The sequence below is a fragment of the Arctopsyche grandis genome, chromosome 2, assembly GCF_051622035.1.
Source record: "Arctopsyche grandis isolate Sample6627 chromosome 2, ASM5162203v2, whole genome shotgun sequence".
Classification (NCBI taxonomy): domain Eukaryota; kingdom Metazoa; phylum Arthropoda; class Insecta; order Trichoptera; family Hydropsychidae; genus Arctopsyche; species Arctopsyche grandis.
The window spans coordinates 34256389-34278459 of record NC_135356.1 but is presented as its reverse complement, the minus strand read 5'-3'; the positions used below and the strand labels follow the sequence as shown (position 1 = coordinate 34278459).

The following is a 22071-nucleotide window of genomic DNA, read 5'->3' as shown; positions in this document are numbered from 1 at the left end:
TAAACACGCGTGTTATTTGAAACAAATGATGTCACACAGATTCGCTTAAAAAGTTTTTTTTATAGGACGATTCATCATCAACTAGCGATTTAAATTTACTTCATACTTCCATAATAACATTTGATTATAATTGCACTTTTAAATTTTGATTCGTGCATTTTTGAAAATTCTATTTATTTTTTACCCTTGATTTTTAGCGTGATGGAAAGAAGAAAATTTTGTTATATGGGGGGGGAAGACATTTTTTTAGCCCTGGGTGGGAGCCCCCTCTGACTCCTGGCAAGCACTGGTTTCAGTCCCAGTCCGCCACTGTTTCCGGGAATAAAAATTCGTTCGGTTCGTTCAAAATTCCCATTTTTGCCCATATCTACTAAGGGCTGACGAGAGGGGGGGAGGCGGAATAAAGTTTCAGGGCCCGAGTTCACTCTTTTTCGAGTGCTACTACATACATAGTTAGTATATAGTACATTATAAGTTTCAAAATATCACACTGATTAAATGAAAATATCGTAAATGAAAATTATGTCGAATATATTTTTGTTAGTTATAGTCGAATTGAATTTAAATATGCACAACTTTCCAAACACCATATGGATATACATATTTGATAAATATTTAGACTACATAGATTGGGTGAATTTTTTTGTCCACTGCTACGGCGAGCGGCCACGCTTACAATGTGTACATGTGTTGGTAAAAGTGTTAGCCGAGCGCGGCCTCGGCTGAAGTCGGGCGCACTCGGCTAACGGCGTTCGGCTCTCGGCCGAGCTCGGCGAAGAAGGGGGGAGGGGGGGGGGGACTTATGCAACGTCTTGACGCCAACGTTCCGTCCAAGCTCTAAGGTGTCTCACACGCGCGCACACCTTAGAGGGAACGCTTTCATGGAGCCATCCACACACACGATATCTACTACCGATGTTTCCATATCCAGTTCCCATATTGCAACCTGTGGTCGCTATTTAGGAACTGGATATGGAATTCGTATTATCGTATTATTACCAATGTTCTTTATTGCGGGTATAAATTATTTTCACACGATAAAAATTAACAAACACATCAATTTGATAAATATGTAGGTTTTTTTTTAGAAACCCTTTGAACAGACGAAGAACAGAATATATGTATGTACAAGATTTTCGTACAAAATTTCTTATGGTACATACTTATCATTTAATGTAATGCTGAGATTATTATTTTCATATTTATCACAACATGTACATTATTTTTAGATTAACCATGCTTAGTAGTTACCTTAACTTACATATACATATGTATGTAAAAGTCCTGATGAATGTTTAATTCTGCGATAAATGACAATGTAAAGTTTCCCATAGACATCACATAAGATTTACCAAACATTTTACGGACGTAATAAATGCTTTAAACATGGCTCATCTAATAGTAAACATGTTATTAAATTTATTTGAACAGTTTTATTTTATTTAAATTTATTTGAATATGCATTTGTTATTAATTTATTAAATTTAATGTCACGGATTCTACCACCTATTCTATTCTACATTAAACCATCGATATTGTTATTATTTCAGACGGGAAGTGCATAGATCGTGATTTTATCATGACTGACGGATTTCGCAATTTCAACAGAGCTGGTAAGTTAAATGAACGCAAACAGTAAATAAGACATTTGAATATTATATTGTAGTATGTATGTATAAGTATCAGCAGTGTAATACCCCTCCTCCCCCCCATTGAATTGATATCGATCTCTTACATGGCGACATATGTATGTATATGTAAGTATGCACAGGTGTACTTCTTGGAATTATTAACATTCTACGAATCCTCCATGGACTTAGTAAATCTGTTTAATCCTAAAAATTATACGTTTACGTATAATTTCATCAATTTAGTATCTACATATATATTAATATGTACTTGTTATTATGTCAATAAAATGTGTATCTATAGAATATGAAAAACTGTTTTCAGAATTCTTACATAGATTGTATGTACATATGTTTTTAGTTGGACAACACATTCAACCTACTTGGCCCTGTTCTAACGATGAACCATTCGAGATTTCAGCATGGAGTCGCAACGTCCCAAACAATTCACTGTAAATATTATATAATATAATATTTATATAAAAAATAAGAAGAGCTCAAAAATTTCAAATAAATAATCATTTTATATTTATAGGTATGTTCCGAGGAATGTTCCCCGAAAAATCATTGCAACGCCACCTGCAAGTGTTGCGATGCCTTCTTCACAATCCATGACATATTTAGAAACATCACGACAGGAAATACAGATGTTTACGGTTTCGGAAACTAAACGTGATAATATCAATTTGAGCGATATTTGGGGCATTTCCAATGTAATTAGATATTTATAAAAATCTAATAACCTTAATTTTAATGCTTAAAGGTTTAATATAAACCCATTCATACATATATTTATGTACATTTTAGGTCCCGAAAGGAAGCATTTATAAGAATAACAAATTTTGCGGTTTTTGTCGTCAAAATGGAGAACATGCGTCAATTTATTTGAGTCATTCGCTGAGGTCACCGACAGGTGCTTTATTATGTCCAATTCTACGAAAATTCGAATGTCCCCTATGTGGAGCTACTGGTGATATGGCACATACTATGTAAGATATAAGATATCTTAAAATTTGTTGTACACATATGCAAAATGCATACATAGATACATATATTGTGATTGTAAATTATTAAATTTTTTTTCAGAACGTATTGCCCTATTTCACTCAAACAGAATTCAGGAATAAAACCATTGTCTGTTGCAAAAATGTTGAATTCTACACGACGTAAAAGCAATGGACAGCTACGGTATTAAAATATTAAAACCCATCATCTGTTGTACTTTTTTCTAAACAATTATAAAAATTGAAGTGCTTTTGTATATTTTTAAGTTATTTTTCTTATAACTAGCTACATACATACATCTATCTCGGCTATTCTTTATTTAATTTTTTCGTTTTCAATTTATTGTGCAAATTCCGATTTGATCATTTTTTTAAATATATATTATAAAATCAATTGGGTCGTTAATTCAAAAACATACATATATTGTATTACAATGTAAAACCAATTTGTTTTTTTTTGCATTTTGCTTCTCATTTAAAAATATGTATTTTGTTATCGTAAAACATTAATTTTAATAAAATTAGTTTGCACGTATTTTTAATTCTTTTTTCAAATTAAGTATTGTATTGCCAATATATTAGAAATATGAGAAATTGCAATAATTGGGCTGGTCTATGGTATATAGTTAAACACTTATTACTATACCAATTTATAATAATCATGCATACATATACATACATACATATATGTAAATAATTGGCAAACAAAAGCACACAAGATCCTTATTAACTACTACATATACATACATATGTACATTATTATGATTTATCTATTAAAATATGCTATGACAATTTTTTTCTTCATTTTAATTTCTTATTTTAATCGAAATTGCAAGTCTACCAGGCCCAATATACATACTAATTATAGATGATAAGACAGGACCAAATTGATCTCATTGTATGTTAACAGAAACCAATCTGATTACTTTATAAGTGTTTAGTTGTTACTGTCATCGAAGCGATTTTTAGTTAGTATCTATTTATGTATATATGTAGGTAGCTATTTTTTTATATTCGGATTTATTTCTCTTTATTTTTAATTTTAAAGAGCAAAATTTGCTTAGTGTATTTTGCTTATTATATTTTAGTATTTTTGTTCTCATCATTAGTTTGTAATTTTTTCGTGTTTATTTTTGTTTATAAAGTGATAAATAAAATTTTTAGCTAGATATGTATTATTTTTTTAAATCCAACCAAAAATACGTATAAATTATAATATATAAATTTATAGAATATAAAAGTGCACCACTGGCGACATTTTTTTAAGAATGCCCATTTTTACATTTTTTTTACAATATTCTTTACTTTACTAATTACCAAGTACCAAGCACATTAAATCAATGTATATCCCATTTTTTTTTAATTATTTCTCACATGCGAAATTGAGAAGAAAACTTATTATATATATATATATATATATATGTATAATAAGTTTTCAATCACTACCGGCCACTTGTCAATCAAGTTATGACTAGTGACCGGACCCACAGTGCGCCGTTTATTGTTCAATTGTTGTAAATGCATTGTTAAAGTTTCGTCCAACCTTTATTTTTTTTACTCTAGCTTTGTAAATAGAGCCAAACCGCCCCGATTACTGGAAAAAGCACGGTGTCTATCCGCAGTCTGGTTATGACTCATAACAAATAGAGATTATTGATTGGCGGTAGACTCCAGCAAAATGTAATAATACACTTTTGTGGTAGAATCAAAAATTTCTAATATGCGCCCTCTTAATAAATGTGGTTAAACGAATGTTTTTTTATATATCTTGTAAACGATCAATTAGTACAAATATCTCGTAAACGATCACCCACCAAACAAAAATCAATATCATATTCGAATTCAGTGGGTCAAACTTAGTAAAGATTGGTTAGTCTCCGCTCTGGTAACTCAAAAACGTGATTTTTTGTTGCTCATTGTAATCGGAGAGCCTTCATACTACATACAAAACAATTAAAAATTTTATCGTTTCTCCATTGTAAGTTACAGGGAAGGGGATCACTGTGGGCAACAAGTGTCCAAGAATAAACACTATTCAAATACCGACAATGATGATCTCGCAGATCAACAGAGCCAAGACGAAGAACTGCAAACTGCAGAAGTTCAGTATGATTTCAAAAGATATTCCAAATTAGTCAGTGATTAGTGCCATACTTTCAGCAAGATCCCAATGATACGTTTCAATATTCATGCTCACGTTCGAAGAGGTTGTGAAATAAATGATTACGCTCTTATTCAATGGATGAAAAATCAAAATCACCCCACTACAGTTGAGACTGGTGAGCATCGTCACCGTCGAAAGCAACATAGTAAGAAAGTCGTTTGACATTTACTCAAATTTCGCTTTTTGTAATGTCCAGCCCACCATCAACTTGGATGATCAGAGCTGATTCTCTATTATCATTGAAGAAGGTTTCCATGTATGATTTCCATTCTGCAAGCCTTTCTTCAATATTTAGTAGTTTGCCGGTTTGATCTGTAAGTGAACTAATATATTTATTTTTGTATATTCCTGCTGCTTGTTTAACCTTCTTATGCATATTAAACGTATCATGTTTTGCTTCGAATTCCTCTATCATTCCGCCACATTCGCTGGCTAGCCATTTCTCCTTAGCTCGCCGAATTAGACGACGGATGGATCTTTGGACTTCCACGTATTTCTGCGTATTTATATTTTTATATCTGCGCCGAAGATCCATTAGTTGTGTAGTTGTGTTGATTATATCTTTAACGGCAATCCACGTAGATTCAATATCCATACTTCTCGATGTAGAAACATTGCTCAATTTATCGTTTAGTTCATACTGTATCAAACTTCTGATTCTTTCGTCATGCAATTTTTCCGTTTCGATACCAGACGCTTTTTTTTTTCTTGTGTAACTTTTAAGTTTGAATTTGACTTTTGCTACTAAGAGGCTATGGTCTGTGAATACGTCCACTCCTGGGTATGTCTTAACACTTTTTATTATATTTCTAAAGCGTTTGTTTATGGTGATATCATCAATTTGATTCCTTACATCTCTGTCAGCATTTGAGATCCATGTATATAATTTCCTTGGATGTAATTTAAAAAAGGTGCTCATGATAATCAGCTCTCCTTCTTGGCAGAATTGGACTAATCTATCACCACGTTCATTTGGTGTCCTCAGTCCGAAACTTCCAACCACTTCTTCTCGTGCACCGCAACCAACCTTTGCGTTAAAGTCACCCATGACAATTGTTATATCGCTTCTTCTACAATAGGTTTTGGCCTTCTCTATATCCGCATAAAAGAGCTCAACCTCATCGTCCGGTGCGTTTGCAGTAGGTGCATATACTTGAATAACATTCAATGAAAAAGGTCTTTTATTTATTTGTAACAATGCAACGCGGTCAGATAATGGCAGCCAATTTTTACATACCTCTTTTACGTTTCACTTATGATTACATCAAAAAAAATTGTTGGTGTTTTTATTCAAAATAATTTATTTATTTATTTTATTCTAAACATACCATTGTGGCATAACAGGAATTCCTAAAGCGCCACAATGGTCAAAAATATAACACAAAAAAAACAAAATAACAATTAAACATAAATTAATACATAACGAAAATAATATACTCATCAATTATGCATAAAAAAAAAATTCGGGTGTGACCAACCCATGACTTTATCTATGTATTTGAGGAATATAAGAAGGTTACTAAACAAAATTCGATATTGAACCGTACAGACAAATTATCAAATACTAATAACTATGATGGAAATGTATGGAAACTTGCACAAGACAAAAGTTCTACTTCCGGTTGTCAGATTTTGTTCAAATTTTTTTTATTACTTAATATCACTATCAGTATTATACTTATTAATAATCAAGAAAATAAAAATAATTTAAAAGGTCAAAATAAAATAATGAAATATTGTTTTAAAAAAAAATACTACTTCCTGTTTACAAATTCAGACCAAACCATTATCAAATCTTTAAGTTAGTACATAAATAATATAAATATAATTTTTCAGCTTAATACGTTCAGGGGTGTGGACAGGATCCAGGCGACAACATTGTTGACCTTTCTAAGAGGAGAAAATCCCACTTCCGGTTCATTAAATTTGGTGATTTTATTTTTTATTTTTACTTAAAATCACTATTTTTATTATACTCAATAAATATCAAGAAGATTAAATAATTTAAAAAGTCAAAATAAAATAATGAAAAAACAATGAAATCTTGTTTTAAAAAAAAATACTACTTCCGGTTTACGAATTCTGACCAAAACGCTACCAAATCTAATTTAGTACAAGAAGAATACAAATATAAATTTTCGGCTTAATACGTCCAGGGGTGTGGACAGGATCCAGGCGACAACATTTTTGACCTTTCTAGGAGATAAAAATCCGACTTCCGGTATATTAAATTTTGTGATTTTTTTTTATTTTCATCACATTGATAGAAGAATTATACTTGATTTTTTTCGTGAAGATCACACGTGTATAAAGGGTCGAAAAAAATAGTGGAAGAAAAATCGAACAAGAGTAAACTGCCACTTCCGGTTGAGGGATGCTTACTAAATTTTATACATAGCTTGGTATTATGCTTAAACTTCTAGATATGAAATTTCAGTTCAATAAACCAAAAGGTTTTTTAGAAAAACATAAAAAAATAAAAAAATAAAAATAAAAATAAAATAAAAATAAAAAAAAAGAGTAAAAGTACTACTTTCGGTTCAGATAAAAATATTTAAAAATAAAAGGTTATAGATATTATTATTTTTATTACATATAAAAAAATTTTTATCTGATTCAGTCAGCGGTTTGGGAGATAATTGAATTCAAAAACTTAAAAAAAGAGGACACCTATAAGGGGAGGTACTATTTCCGGTCAACTTAAAAATTTGAAAAAAATTTTCGTCATGTCTATAAGAATTTTAGTACCCGATACCAAGTTTTGGTTCGATAGGACTAACGGTGTTCAAAGAATCCCCAAAACACACAGACACACACACACAGACACACACACACACACACACACACACACACACACACACACACACACACACACACATTTTTTCTAGATCATGAAAACGTGATCAGTAATCGATTCTGAGTTCGAATCAGTCAAAATCATAAAATTCGTTACACATGTGTTCATGCGTTGTTGTTTATGAACAGAGTAGTTTTTTTATATAGAGCGGTGAAATGCGGTTGTTCTTGTGCAATATTCCTGGACAATCGTCTCGTTTTCCGACAAAAGGGTTTCTCAGACTGTATTCATTGGGAGGGGGGGGGGGTCTCATATTTAGGACTTAAGGTCAAATTTTTCGACCTTTAAAGCGGGCTTTACATTTTACAAAATATTTGGGTACTTCAGTTTTTTAGTCTTATGAAATAAAACAAGAATCAAAGAATCATAGATATTACAAGAATGATAAAAAGAGCGTAAATTTAACAAATAATATTTAAGATTCTTCTTTTTATAAACTAGTATTTCCTTTCTTTTTTTCAGTTTATTTAGTGCAGTGGCGTAACTATTATAACGCGGGGGTATGCAGTGCATACGAGCCCTCAGGTTTGAGAGGGCTTTCGGGACAATCTCCAAATTTTAATATATAGGTAAGCTGTGTTCCCCTGGATGCTACTACTCCACTTAATTGCAAAAGCATTTAACTGTTGATTTATTATTATTATTTTTTTTATATTATATTCTGTGAATGTGTGTGTGTGTGAGTGTGCGTTTGCTTTTTAGGTGAGTGTATGTGTGTGTGGTTTATGTGTGTGTGTGTGTGTGTGTGTGTGTGTGTGTGTGTGTGTGTGTATATATATGTGTGTGTGTGTGTGTGTATGTGTGTGTATGTGTGTGTGTGTACTTGCGTGCTTATGCACGCATAATCATGCGTACATGTATGTTTACTTGAGGTGTGCGTGCATTCGCACGGCACATCTCAGGTTTTGTTTCCTACCGCATGCGCGCTTTATGTGTTCATGCGTTGTTGTTAATTTTGTACTTGGTTATGTACAGTGTGGTTTTTTATTAGAACAGTGATGTGCGGTTGTTCTTGTGCGATATTCATGAACAACCGTCTCGTTCTCCGACGAAAGGGTCTCTTGGACTGTATTCGTCGGGGGGGTGGTGGCCTCATGTTGAGGGCTTAAAGGGTCAAATTCCGTGACCTTTAAAGCGGACTTAGTATAGGTAAGTATTAAAAAAAAAAAATTAAGAAAATCAATTCACAATAACTGAAAACTGTCTAATGTATGTATGTATAAAAAAAATTCAGATTTGGCGAACTTACAATATAAAGATGAAGAAATTCAGAAAATGTCTATAAAATATGTGATTGCAGAATTTTAAAATTTACATATGGGCTACATTTAAAATTTGCTAGTTTATTTATTTATTTTTGTAGTAGTTACGTCACTGATTTAGTTATTATTGCTCGACGTATATATGTTTGATAAAACATTCTCTGTTTGTTCATATTACTTACAAGATGGGCAAGTGTATCGTTAAAAATTGCACAGTGCATTAAAACACACACACAATAAACGGCATGGAATACATTTTTATAAGAAAACTATCATTTATCGAACATGTTATTCAATTAATATCGTAGTTTGACAATTTAGTAAATTATTTTATTAATATATATTATAGTTACGGAAACGGTACGCGGCAAAGTAAGGTGACCACTGATTTTATTAGGACAGTGCTGGTCCGTCCTGGTAAATTGTGCGATAAAACCGATACTTTATGGTAAAGCGAAAAAAATAAAAATAAATACGGTATTTACAGTTACAATTATTTTTGATAGTCTTTTCCTTCTTCGGCTTTTCGCTTCTCAAAATGTGCGACAAGCCGAAGAAGGAAATGCCTTACTTGCATATGCTCACGGGGCGTTCTTCGCAGTATTACACTACTGATCAAAAAGGCATTTAAATGTATATTTCCCATCGAGACGTTTTTTCTATAAACGTACGCAAATAATGGCCGTTAAATAGGTCGTTAGACGACGAAGCGCCTTCCGGTTCCGGTGGTGTTAGCAGAAGCAGACCACCAGCAACCGCCATGACCGACACCGAAAAGCCAAGACCGCGGGCATATCTAAGTTTCCCATCCGAATTTACTCACACACACACTAACAGACATTTGTTTACGTTTTCACATTTGACATTTGACGTGTGTGCATTCATACCTACCGCGACATATATAATCCATTCATGAGTCAGTCAGTCAGCTGATATAGCTGAACGCATATCTAACATCTACTGCCCCTCCTCTATCATGTCCAACTTTTCTAAAGAATACAAACATAACCCCGTGGGTTCCACATCAGATGACGGCTCATCCATAAAGCTTTTTGCCGGGATGGATTTCATTGTATGCTGGTCTAACAAATTCAGACCGCGGCCCCCGAGCACGTCATCGGTGCGATATTGTCCGCCACGTCATCCTCACTCCCGGCACTTCGCCCCCACGCGCCGGCCGACCACGCAGCCACCACTTATTATCATTCGTGAAATCTCGCCACCCAGCTCTTTTCCGATCTCATTCCCCGTTCGCAAATTCCCCGTTCGTCTCCGGTTCGTGCGGTTTTTTTCCCTAGCTACGCGTTAAGAGGGCTGGACAGCAGCGCCTTGTCCATACAAACTTACTAAACTTCTCCCTTCCTCAATTATGGCACTAGAGAAATTATTTTTTAATATGCTATAGATATCCACCATTGGGGTGCATCTATCGTTTTATTTTTTTGATTTATTATTTTTTGTAGGAGCTAGGAGCCGCCAAACATCTATAAAATCGCCTCTTTTTTACACCCACGAAAAGAGTCCAGCGTGCTTATTTAACGGTCGATTTTAAAAAAAATACGCTGATAGATGCACAGAAAATATCTTTCTCATACCGATGATGAAATTTTTTTTAAAATTGGTTCAGTTTTGGAGGAGAAAATAGTTGATTAGGAAAGCTGGATTTTGTAAATTTAAAAGAGGTAGAATCTGTTGGACGCGCATCTGTCCCTTTTACTCAATATATGTGCGGGGGTCGGGGGGGGTCCGAGGCTAGTACACGTACACGTACACTATACACACACACTCGCACTAACATACGCACTCCCATACGACTCATATATGTACCACTGTTCACATGACAAGTTCATACATACGATATACAATTCGCTCGAATCGTAACTACACAATATGTACGTATTACATATTTCGATACATAAGTACTATATTCGCGCACACCAAATTGCAACTTCTGACTTGTCGATTTCTTTTTATTTCTCCAGATTGGTGTGTCTATGTATGTACGTGACACTTTTATACGAACTTCTAAAATAAAACAATGTGTTATGTAAAGTAATTATTGAATTTATTCAAAATATTTTTTCATTTTGTTTGCGGAGAAAATGAAAATAAAATACTAAAATCTATTTTCTACATATATATTAGTGAAATATTCACATTTTTTAAAATACAGGAAAAGATTATAGTAATTAAACCCTTTCACGGGCAAATTATTTTAAATTGATATATACGATTTTTTTCTTCTTGAATATTGTTCACAGGTACAAACAGAAGGCAAATATATTTTTTATTAAAACAATTAGTAATAAAAGTGGGAAGTATATTTTCCAGGGATCTTTCCTTGGTGCAGTTTTGAAAAATGAAAATGCATTTACAGATAACAAATATACTGAACATAAAATAATAAATGAAAATAAAACACACATTATTAAATAAAATATAGATATATTTAAATAGACTTATCAGCTTCCATGACATTAGCGCTGTCACGCCAATTTTTAAAACACTTGTGCTCAGTTGCATCTATATTTAATTTTGTAGCTCTGGCACATATGCAGCAGTAAGGGCGGTTTCAGACTAGCGTTTTATTTCTGCGCGTATACGGTCATTTCGCCATACGCGCTTACACGCGCGCTACTTTTTGCGCTTCAAAAAACCGAACGCGCGTACACGGGCTTATTTCGGCGTTTTCGCTCAAACCGGTAGTGGTGATTTAGTATCAACATGGATAATACGAGCTTATAAGCGCGTCTACGCTCGTACGAGTTGCGCGTATGGAAAACGAAGCGCCTATACGTGCCTACATGCACTTCAAAAAACGAGATTATACGCGCGTATAAAACGCTAGTCTGAAACCGCCCTAAGAGTTTCGTACTCCGAGATATAAAACTTTTTTAGTTCGGAGCCCTACTATGCACGCTGCACCAGACAAGGAGTTAAACCCACTTTTATATGATCTCTTTGCCCAAGAACCGTCTGCAATGACTGTCAGTAAGGGATATCCTTCCTCGTCTGTCACCAATTAAAATGGCGAGCCTTTTTTCTTCTTCACCAACGACAATCATTTCATCAAAGGCACATTCTTCGATTGTTGGCGCTAAATGTTGTTCTATGCTTGTGTAAGTTCCACGACTCAAATTTCATTTAATTGTGAATAGCCATTACCTGTACAAATAATTCCTTCTACGAAAGCAGTATTTGCGGAAACTTGCAGTTTCGGATCTTCGGAGTATACAGTTTCCTTTGCTAAGCACATTCTACACCGAAAAACATATTCGCTGAGAAAACCTTTTCTTATTTCTTTCACAAAATTTAAGTCAGATAATGTACAATTAGTGTGTTCATGCTAAATTTTTGAAAGCGCTGAAAATAAATATTTAATATCTACTATTCTGCGCCCTTCTAATTGTTCATGAATATCTGTTTCGTTGGGATTGTCTGCTTCTGCTTCTATAACTAAATCATCAAGCCTCGTTGATGACGTTGAACTAGCTGTTTCTGATAAATTTTGATCGAATAAATCTCGCGGAACTGTATACAAAGATGTCGGTCCAGAACTTGTGGAGGCTACAGCTAAGTTTCCAACAGCAGCAGCATTGGCGACATCGATGTCACTGAAAATCGAGAATACTATAAAGTAAACAGGAATTCCTCGACTTACGACGGAGATACGTTCCTGACCGTCGGTCGTAAGTCGAATACATATGTATATGTGTATGTATGTATTATGTATATGTATATGAATGTATGTATTTGTGTGTGTATGTATGTATGTGTATATGTATAAATATATATATTTATAAATAAATATATATATATATATATATATATATATATATATATATATATATATATATATATATATATATATATATATATATATATATATATATATATATATATATATATATATATATATATATATATATATATATATCATCATCATCAAAAAATTCTTTCATTCTTTTGTGCGTCGGAGAAAATATAAACATGGCGATGGTAAGTAGACATTGAAGCGGAGCGAATTTTATAAAATATACATTTACATAAATTATATGTGTTGTGCATTGCGCTGTTTATTTCTATTATTTTTTACTGCCACCAGCTAGTTCTTATATTATTATTATGTATTTCTGCGTTTTTTTTTTATCTATACTTAAATTGAGCGATATAATTATAAGCGCAAATTACATTTTTTAATAAATTACTACATTTATAAAGAACAATTAAAAAAAAATATTCCATTTATTTTGTTTTTATTTTTCGCGTTTAACAATGATTAAATAATAAACATAATATGACTAATTGATTTTAAACAATATGTTGAAATACGATATATTCTAAATCTAATAGATATACTTAAAAATCCATGTCATATTGTGTTTATTCTAAATATATAAAATTGAAAATTTAAATAGCAGTGTATATTTTGCGCAATAAATGTGCTATTGAGGTTTTATGAAAAGATTTAATTTAATCCTTTGTAAAAATTGACGAAAAAAAAAATGCGCACTGTATAATTTTAACTCATTGTTGCATTTCCATACATAACTGAATCAAAAAAACAACTTCGTCGTTTCTTACGCGGATTTTTTTCTGTTTTGAATTTGAATTTGTCTGCTGTATTGAAGGCGTTATTATTAAACAATAATATTAGTCATTTTCTTGTTCACATTTTATTTATTATTGCGATTCTTCGCCGTTGGAGACTTTAATCTTGAAAAGTTGGTTTTCCAAACCGGCCGTATTTCAAGCGGGCCAACGTCCTAGTTTGTGTGTTTCCTTCGATCAGCAACCCCCGGCCACTGGATCGGATGATTCGAATGACGATTGGAATGATTTGAAGGGATTCACCGACAATTCTCTGAAGAACAGCACGAGTGTCCGGCGAACACGCGGGACCAGGGCTGGCCGCGGCCGCTCTCGAGACAGAAGAGTGGTCGTAACACTCGAATATCTGTCTAGCTTTTCGAAATACGCACATCGAAATCATTCACGTACTTGTGTACTTGTATTCGAGATTTTTATTTTAACTTGTACGTGATATGTTAAAAATATACAAATTGTGCAATAGGTACAATAAACGTTCGATTTATTACCGTGTTGTGCTTACATCGGGTTGTCAGGCGTGCCGATTAATCGGGATTGTCACCAGTTTCACCAGTGTCAAGTCTCGTGTCCCGAACAAACCTCTCGGGACGCCCAAATGTCCTGGTTTATTACTTTTTAAATTCCGACAGAAGTTTTTAACTCAGCATTAAACTATAAACTATAAACAAAAAGTCGGTAAAAGTCAGAATTTTCGACAGGGTGGACCCTCTAGACTCGGAAGCGAGGCTCGGTCGACCCTCTCCTTCCTGTCATTGGTTGCTCTTTGTGAGTACTTGCGAGTATTGCCGTAACCTGAATTAACTCGACTTTTACCTGATGAAATACTCCGACATATACTGCCTGGTTCGCATATAATTTCGGACGGTTGGGCAGCGTACGGAAATTTGTAAATTTGCTATGAAGCTTTTAACTTAAGATTGCAAATTTGATGCACGTGCTATTCCTAGAATAATCCGACAGAAATATATTAATACATTTTTTGTTGATTTAAATCGTTAAAAGTATCCGTTTGTCTTTCGACTTTAAGAAAATATGTATATGTACATATATAGAGACATTTTAAAAAGGTCTCACAAAAAAAATCATCCCAAATTTAATGGCGCTGACCACACACACGATATCTACTACCGATATTTGCAATATTTTCCATATCCAGTTCCTAAATAGCAACCACAGGTTGCAATATGGGAACTGGATATGGAAATATCGTGTATGTGGACGGGGCCAATAGATTATTACCTACTATGTACCTGCTTTTCCATAAATAATATAATATTATATGTTTAATTTTTATTTCATGTATGACAGCATTATTTTTTAAAAATGAAACTATTTTTAACGTGTGTATAAATATGTTTTAATTATTTAATTTTTCATTGTTATAGTTTATTGTTGTATTCAATGAATTTCATTTATTTCACTGTATTGTATTTATGTATATAAATTAATATGAAATATATTTTTATTAATTAGCAACGATATTAAATGAAATACCCACATCACTTTTTTTTTACATATTTTGAAAATATTTTTTTTACTAAAATGGGTCAAGTCAAAGTTTCCATGACGATATGGGGACGGGAGACAAGCCTTCGCCCCGGAAGCAGCGAGGACGCCGAGGGGCGCCGGGGGCGAAGGCATGGGGGTGGTATAATCTGTTATAATCTAATATCTATATAATTTCGAAAGAGACTTTGTATGTATGTATATTATCGGATTCTGATTCGGAAAAAAGTCAGATCGGATTCTGGTAAAATCTAATATATAATTTCGAAAGAGACTTTGTATGTATGTAACTATCGTTGGTTCGTAGAATCCGTGACGTTAAATTTAATAAAACAAAAACAAATGAATATTCAAATAAATTTGAATAAAACAAAACTATTCAAATAAGTTATTTACTATGAGATTGGCCATTTTTAAGCGGGTTATATTACAAAGACCGAGCAAAGCCGGGTAAAACCACTAGTATTTAATGGTAGCGTTAACACTAGCGGTGTCTACCGCGGTATTTGATACATCTATCAAATACCGCAGATCGTACGTAATATATGTAATATCGAGTAATAGCGTGCGAACACGCGGTATTTGATAGATCTATCAAATACCGCGTAAAAAGTTTCAAATAAAAGTCATGGTGTAAAAATAATAGCTAAGGTATCTACGAAGTACGAAGACAAAAGACAATTCTGAAGTTCGTAGCAAATAAAAAAAAAATGATCTCGGTGCTGGGTCCCTTAGCGAGCTGGGCCCCACGGGCTAAAGCCATGGCTGTCCCCCGTGCCATGATTAAAATTGAAACAATATCTGTAAGCATTTGAAGTTGACAGAACGAATACCAGTTAACCCTTTGAATGCTGGCCAACGCCGATCGACGTTTTGCCAACAAGTCCATGAGCCTGAAATACGCCGATAGGCATTGTATTTTGAGTATGTAAAAAAATATACAAAAATACTACTCGCTTAGCCTTTCCAGGTAGCATTGAAAAAAATGCATTGAACATGGGTCGTGTAATCCGTGTCAATGTTCATAAAGACTGGTTTACATCGGAATTTCTGAATTTATAACCGTAGCAGAATCTCCCGATGGTAATCTCTCACTGCTGAGTATTTTAGATTGTGGCTTGGCATTTATATTGTGAGCATTACAATGAAGAAGATGCAACTAGTTTTGGAAAAATACATTCATTAATTCTTCTTTTATTTAGTTTATATTGTTGCAAGATAAATTAGAGAGTCTAAATATACCTTTACAAAAATCGAAATACTCGGCGGTACTTTGGTTTGGTTTGTTTGGATTAGCCTCAATTTAATACCTGCTTTCTATTGAATATCTAAATAATTCTAGTTGGAAATGTTTAGCGTGGCGGGCTTTCAACAGGAAAGACGTCAGCACTCAAAGGGTTAATTGGGTTAAAGGTTATTATTTATCATATCAATCGGTAATTTAATGCATTGACGGTAGCATACACACATATGTAATTAATACTATCAATACACCGATACTTCGCATTACGTTCTATTGGATTTCTAAATAATTCTAGTTGGAAATGTTGGCGAAATTTCCAACAGAAAAGACGTCAGCACCGAAAGGGTTAAGAAACTGATATAATAATAATATTAAAAAGAGTATTGAAAAAAAGTAAACAAAAATAAATAAATAAATACATAAGTAATATATAAATATTAATAATAATGTAACGTACGCCGCGGATTAAGCAAATAGAATCCCAGAGACTGTGACCGTTCAAAGATTATCTGTAACGGATATCTGTTAACGGATTAACTAAATGCATACCGTGCGACTGGTATAAGTGGGTTTTAAGGATTAGCGACAAGCTAAGTGCATGAAACAATGATTGCACTTCTCATACCGTGGGAATACATATCCGAATACGTGACTATACAGTAGGTAAACAGATTAGACGTCCTGAGAGATCTACCCCTTATAAGGCGGTACGTAAGCGATCTCAGGTCATTCTGGACTTAGCAGTGACACTGCGTGTATCTCCTGAATCATCAATAAATGCTGTGAAACGACTGTTGGCCTTTTACTTGGATCCTCCACCCACCCCGACGCAACAATAATAATAATTATTATAAATAATAATAACAAATAAAAATAATAAATAATAATAATAATAAATAATAATTATATCTAATATTATTCTAGCATGTTTTGAAAAGAAATAACTGCCATGAATTCTTATTGAATTTTAGTAACTGTTTAGTATACAATTTCTAAATTGTCGGGTCATGTAAAATTGTTCAAATTTTGTTGTTTAATTATCTAAAAATTATTTCGGCTATTTTACAGTTTAAATGATTTTTTTCACGGCTTAGTGAGTGACGCAGATGTTGAACAAGGCACGCGTGATCGCATGATAATTATGATGATGATAATTAACATCTTTATATTGTGCAATTCGAATTATTTGACAGTCAAAATATTAAGGTTGGAGTGGTTATAGTATCTCAAAACAGGTTTTTACGTTAGAAGGACCGTTTTTATTGATCTCTTGATTCGTGAAATTGTGAAAATAAAATATGAATTTCGTCTTCGAAGGAATTGGCTGACATTTTGTTGCACGGCTGTTCAGCGATTTGGGCCAAAACCTGTCGAGCGCTGAGCGCGGTCAGTTGGTGGCTGTCTGTCTGACAGAGTAGACGTGTTCTTTCGCAGACTTGTCTTGCAAACGAGATCCAAACCGGGTATATGTATATCCGGCTACACTTGTACTATATATTTAACATTCGTGCAGTTTTCGAGTAGATTCAAATCAGTAACGGCTTTGCTCTCAATTCCTACTTTCGTTTCAGATTTCGTTGAGTGAACGACAGTACAATGATCATGAGCGCTACCCCGACGATGACCACCCCCACCCCCACCCCCACCCCCACCCCAACCCCCGATTGTACCCCGATCGCTGATCCCGCCCCAACCCCTTATCCCTTTCCAGTACCTGATTCCGCCCCAATCCCTTATCCCATTCCAGTACCTGATCCCGCCCCAACCCCTGATCCCATTCCAGTACTTGATCCCGCCCCAGCCCCTGAATCCACCCCCACCACCAATCCCGCCCCAATCCCTGATATTACCGCCAACGCCGCCCCCACCTCTAATCCTAAACCTACCCCCACTGCTGATTCTACCACCAACGCCACCAAGATAACTGGCGACCCAGCCCCCAACAACGAGTCGGGAGAAGTAGTAAAAACGAAAGACGAAGAAAAGGTGCCGGTGAGCAACACAAGCACTGATACCACCCCCATCGCAACTTCTGATCTCACCCCCATCGCTGACTCTACCCCCAACACCACCCCTTCCCCTATCTCCAACGCCGCTACAATCTCCACGCCAATCTCTGATCTCGGCCTCACCCCCAACTTTACCCCTTTCCCAATCCCATCCCCAACTATTAACGAGTTTGAAACAAAGGAGACGAAACAGGAAGAATTCTCGACATTATTGCTTAATAATAAAACAATCGCACTTCGCAGGTTTGAATTCTTCGGCAATTCGAACTATACATAAATACCGGCTTTACCGGTATTTATGTATAGTTCGTTTCAAATAGTCATTAATTCGTACATATTTCTTTTTTATTACTTTATTTATAGATCAGCCCGTAAACTCCGGGCGAAGTCGTGTCGAGACCCATATTGTATTAATTATGCTTCTTTTAGAAAAAAGCCAAAAAATTAAAAATACATTTTAAGTTACCTACCTAATACTTTAAGTTATTAATATAAAACTTTTAAATTAAACTACTTTTTTAAATTTTCTTGAATTAGTTCTTATTTTTATCTACCTTTAAATATAACTATGTATGTATATGTTACAGTTGAAATTGAAATTTTTTTGAAATTGAATTTGAAAATTAGTTGGAATATATTCCATAACACCCGATATCAACTAGTTGAAGATTATTTTCAGTTGTAATATATTTTGACTAGTAGGAATATATTCCGTCTAATCCACGTAAGTTGATTCATATGACGAACTACATTCCAACCGGACAAACTATATTACAACTGAAAATACAGTTCAACTGTAAGTTGGTACCACGTTTGAGAGGTTAAATGATCGAGAAACGTCGCTCGACTAGTAAATTGAGTTGGAAAGTCACAGTTGGAATATATTACAACTGAAAATACGCTTGGACTGTAATATACAACATATACATATATAAAATGTACATTAGTACTTTGGTACTTTCCTTCTGAGCAGCTGAAAAAATTATTATACTTATCAAATTCGTATTGACTCCACACAAAACTAGTACTCATTCAACAGGCTCACCAAATCACTGCTCTTTTCCTGTTTCTACCCTCACGTGAAATAGTAGTGTACTTATTATATGTACGATACATAGACTTATCATTATATATTTTCCTGAAACCAGGGCAATTTGCTTGAAACAGAAAGTGAGTGCTTTATATGCGGTTTTAGAAAGAGCCAAGTACATAGACTTATGATTAGAGGTAGGACCGGAAGCGTGCCGTTTATTGTTCAATTGTTGTAAAACTAATATTTAAAAAGTAATTTATATATTAACTAGCGTGAACTTTCTTCACACATTCTTTGTCATTTTTAATCACACCGAAAAATTCACAACAATATACAACTTCTATTACAATAATATATGTACAACTCAGTTCACAATTTTCTTTGCAACGCACTAAAGTTTTTAGATTGATTCAACCCTTCTACCTCTTTTTTCATGTGCAAAACTATCTATAAAAACAAGTACCGCGTAAAATTCTGTGTCTTATTCCTTAGTCGAATAGCACCGACGGCAGGAAATGCAAACAGAGGGTCGGCCTTTGTCACAAAAGAGTCCAGCAGATTGGCAGGCTCAAATCAAGATGAATGTATAGGATCATTGCTCAATTGGAGAAATGACTTGTTGAATTTAACACCTCTGTAGGTAGATATGACCCATTCCAGGGAGTGGCACCGATGATGAACTCACGCGCCCTTTGGCTGTTCTGTAAATAGTGTTTACATGGCATAACATATTGTGCGTATGAATTGTATATTGTTATGGTTTTGTATAACATTTAGATAACAAAATATAGGGAAAAATGAATTTCCTGGAACGAGATGCCGATCGAAATGTAATCGTGAATTGTAACAATGTCAATATACAGGTATGTAATACTAATAATAATGGTTGAATACAAAATTGGCATAACTGAAATTGGAACCTGCTCGAGATAAAAACCCGTGTCTACAAAAAAAGCTCGATATGAATATCGTGGGAAGAAGTGAGACGCGAAATCCAATCGATTGTGCTGATAAGTAAGCTCTGACTGGCTAAATTGCCGACCAGTGAAAACTTTTATACTACATATTAAATAACATGTTGCTATTCGATATGCTAGATATGCAAAATCATATAAAAAAGAAGTTTAATGACTCGGCACGATCTAGAAATAGCATATGCAATAATAAGTAAATTCACAAATTTTACAGTAGGTTCCGGTGGCTAAAAACATATGTATTTTTGTTGTTCAGTGTAATGTATCACTTTTACCCAAGTTTGTATGGATGCATGTGTGGATTCGACCCAGCGTTACTCGAGACAGCCGTCCCTGTCTGCCGTGTATACACATATGCAGTGGCGGACTGGGACTGAAATCAGTGCATGCCAGGAGTCAAAGGGGGCCCACTCAAATTTTCTTCTTTCCATCACGCTATCAGATACAAGAAATTTTTTATAATTTTTGAAAAAATAATTATAAAAAAATATTATGTAAAAAGTGAAAAAAGCGCCGCAGGTGAAAATTTTTTTCCAAAAATCTTCACATGGTCAAAAAAAATCGACCATCCAACTGAGTCACTAAAAAACTATCAATAACTTAATTTCTACCGACTGTCTTTTCCCTTTATCTATGTACATACATACATATGTATGTACGTAATAACTAATAACAATAGATAATGTTTTGTGATCATGCGAAAATTCGAACTCAGAATCGATCACTGATCACGTTTACATAATATAGAAAAATGTGTGTGGCTCTGTGTGTCTGAGTGTGTGTAAAATTTCGTGAACACCCGTTAACCGAAAGTGACAGTTTACTCCTGTTGGCAGTTTACCGGATTTTTCTTCCACTATTTTAATAGACCCTTTAAATATGTCTGCTCTTCACGATTTTATGTATAATTCCTTGTATCAATGTGATGAAAATATAATATAAAAATCATTAAATTTAAATAACCAGAAGTGGGATTTTTTCCTCTTAAAAAAGTCAAAAAAAAATTTTACCACACCCCTGAACGTATCAAGCTGAAAATTTATATTTATATTCTTTATGTACTAAATTTGATAAGGTTTTGGTCAGAAAGCTATTATTTTATTAGTTACCCAAAGTAACATACATAAGAAATAAACGTAGCATTCATAGATCCATAGTATCTCATTAATCATTAAATTCATAATATTTTCTAAATTCACACTATTCCTTAATTTAGGGGGGCGAGTGCCCCCCTATGCCCCTCCCCCAAATAACGTCCCTGAAAAAAATGAATATTTGAATGTTACGCTGCACGCTCGTTCGGACGGCCATGCTGCTGTCATTGTCCAGAGAATTGCCGTAGAAACCCTTCACATAACCCACTCCAATCGTCATTCGAATCATCACGTCACTTATTTCGCTGATCGAAGGAAACACACGAACGAGGACGTAAGCGAACTTTTCAAGGTTAAATCTCAGGTTAGTCCAGCTCGAACTTTTCGTTGATCCGTTTTGCACAACGTCGTTTCATGTTCGCGCTGAATTGATTTCAGACTGTGTTTTCCACATTAAGGACAAATCCACGATGTCAGCAGTAAGGCAAACTAATCATCGTGACCAATATTTGTAGACATATAAAATTTTCCTCCAAGCGATTTTGACCCGAATTATGTATGTAAATTTCAGCTCTCGGTGGAAAGTCCTTGCCTGAATATCGAATATTGCATGTTTTGTCATGCAGGTGGAAAGCCGTCTCTCTTTTATAATAACCATTCGGTTTGGTCATCGAATGGCAATATAT

General features: G+C 34.2%; 1 protein-coding gene across 1 annotated transcript; it reads left to right on the top strand.

Moving 5' to 3' along the window:
- The first annotated feature begins 834 nt into the window (after positions 1-834).
- On the top strand, positions 835-3805 carry LOC143922536 (uncharacterized). Its single transcript, XM_077445803.1, has 6 exons — positions 835-1017; positions 1551-1613; positions 1990-2080; positions 2164-2341; positions 2436-2617; positions 2715-3805. The coding sequence occupies exons 1-6, from the start codon at positions 882-884 to the stop codon at positions 2821-2823; spliced, it is 759 nt and encodes a 252-aa protein (XP_077301929.1). The 5' UTR covers positions 835-881; the 3' UTR covers positions 2824-3805.
- The last annotated feature ends 18266 nt before the right edge of the window (positions 3806-22071 follow it).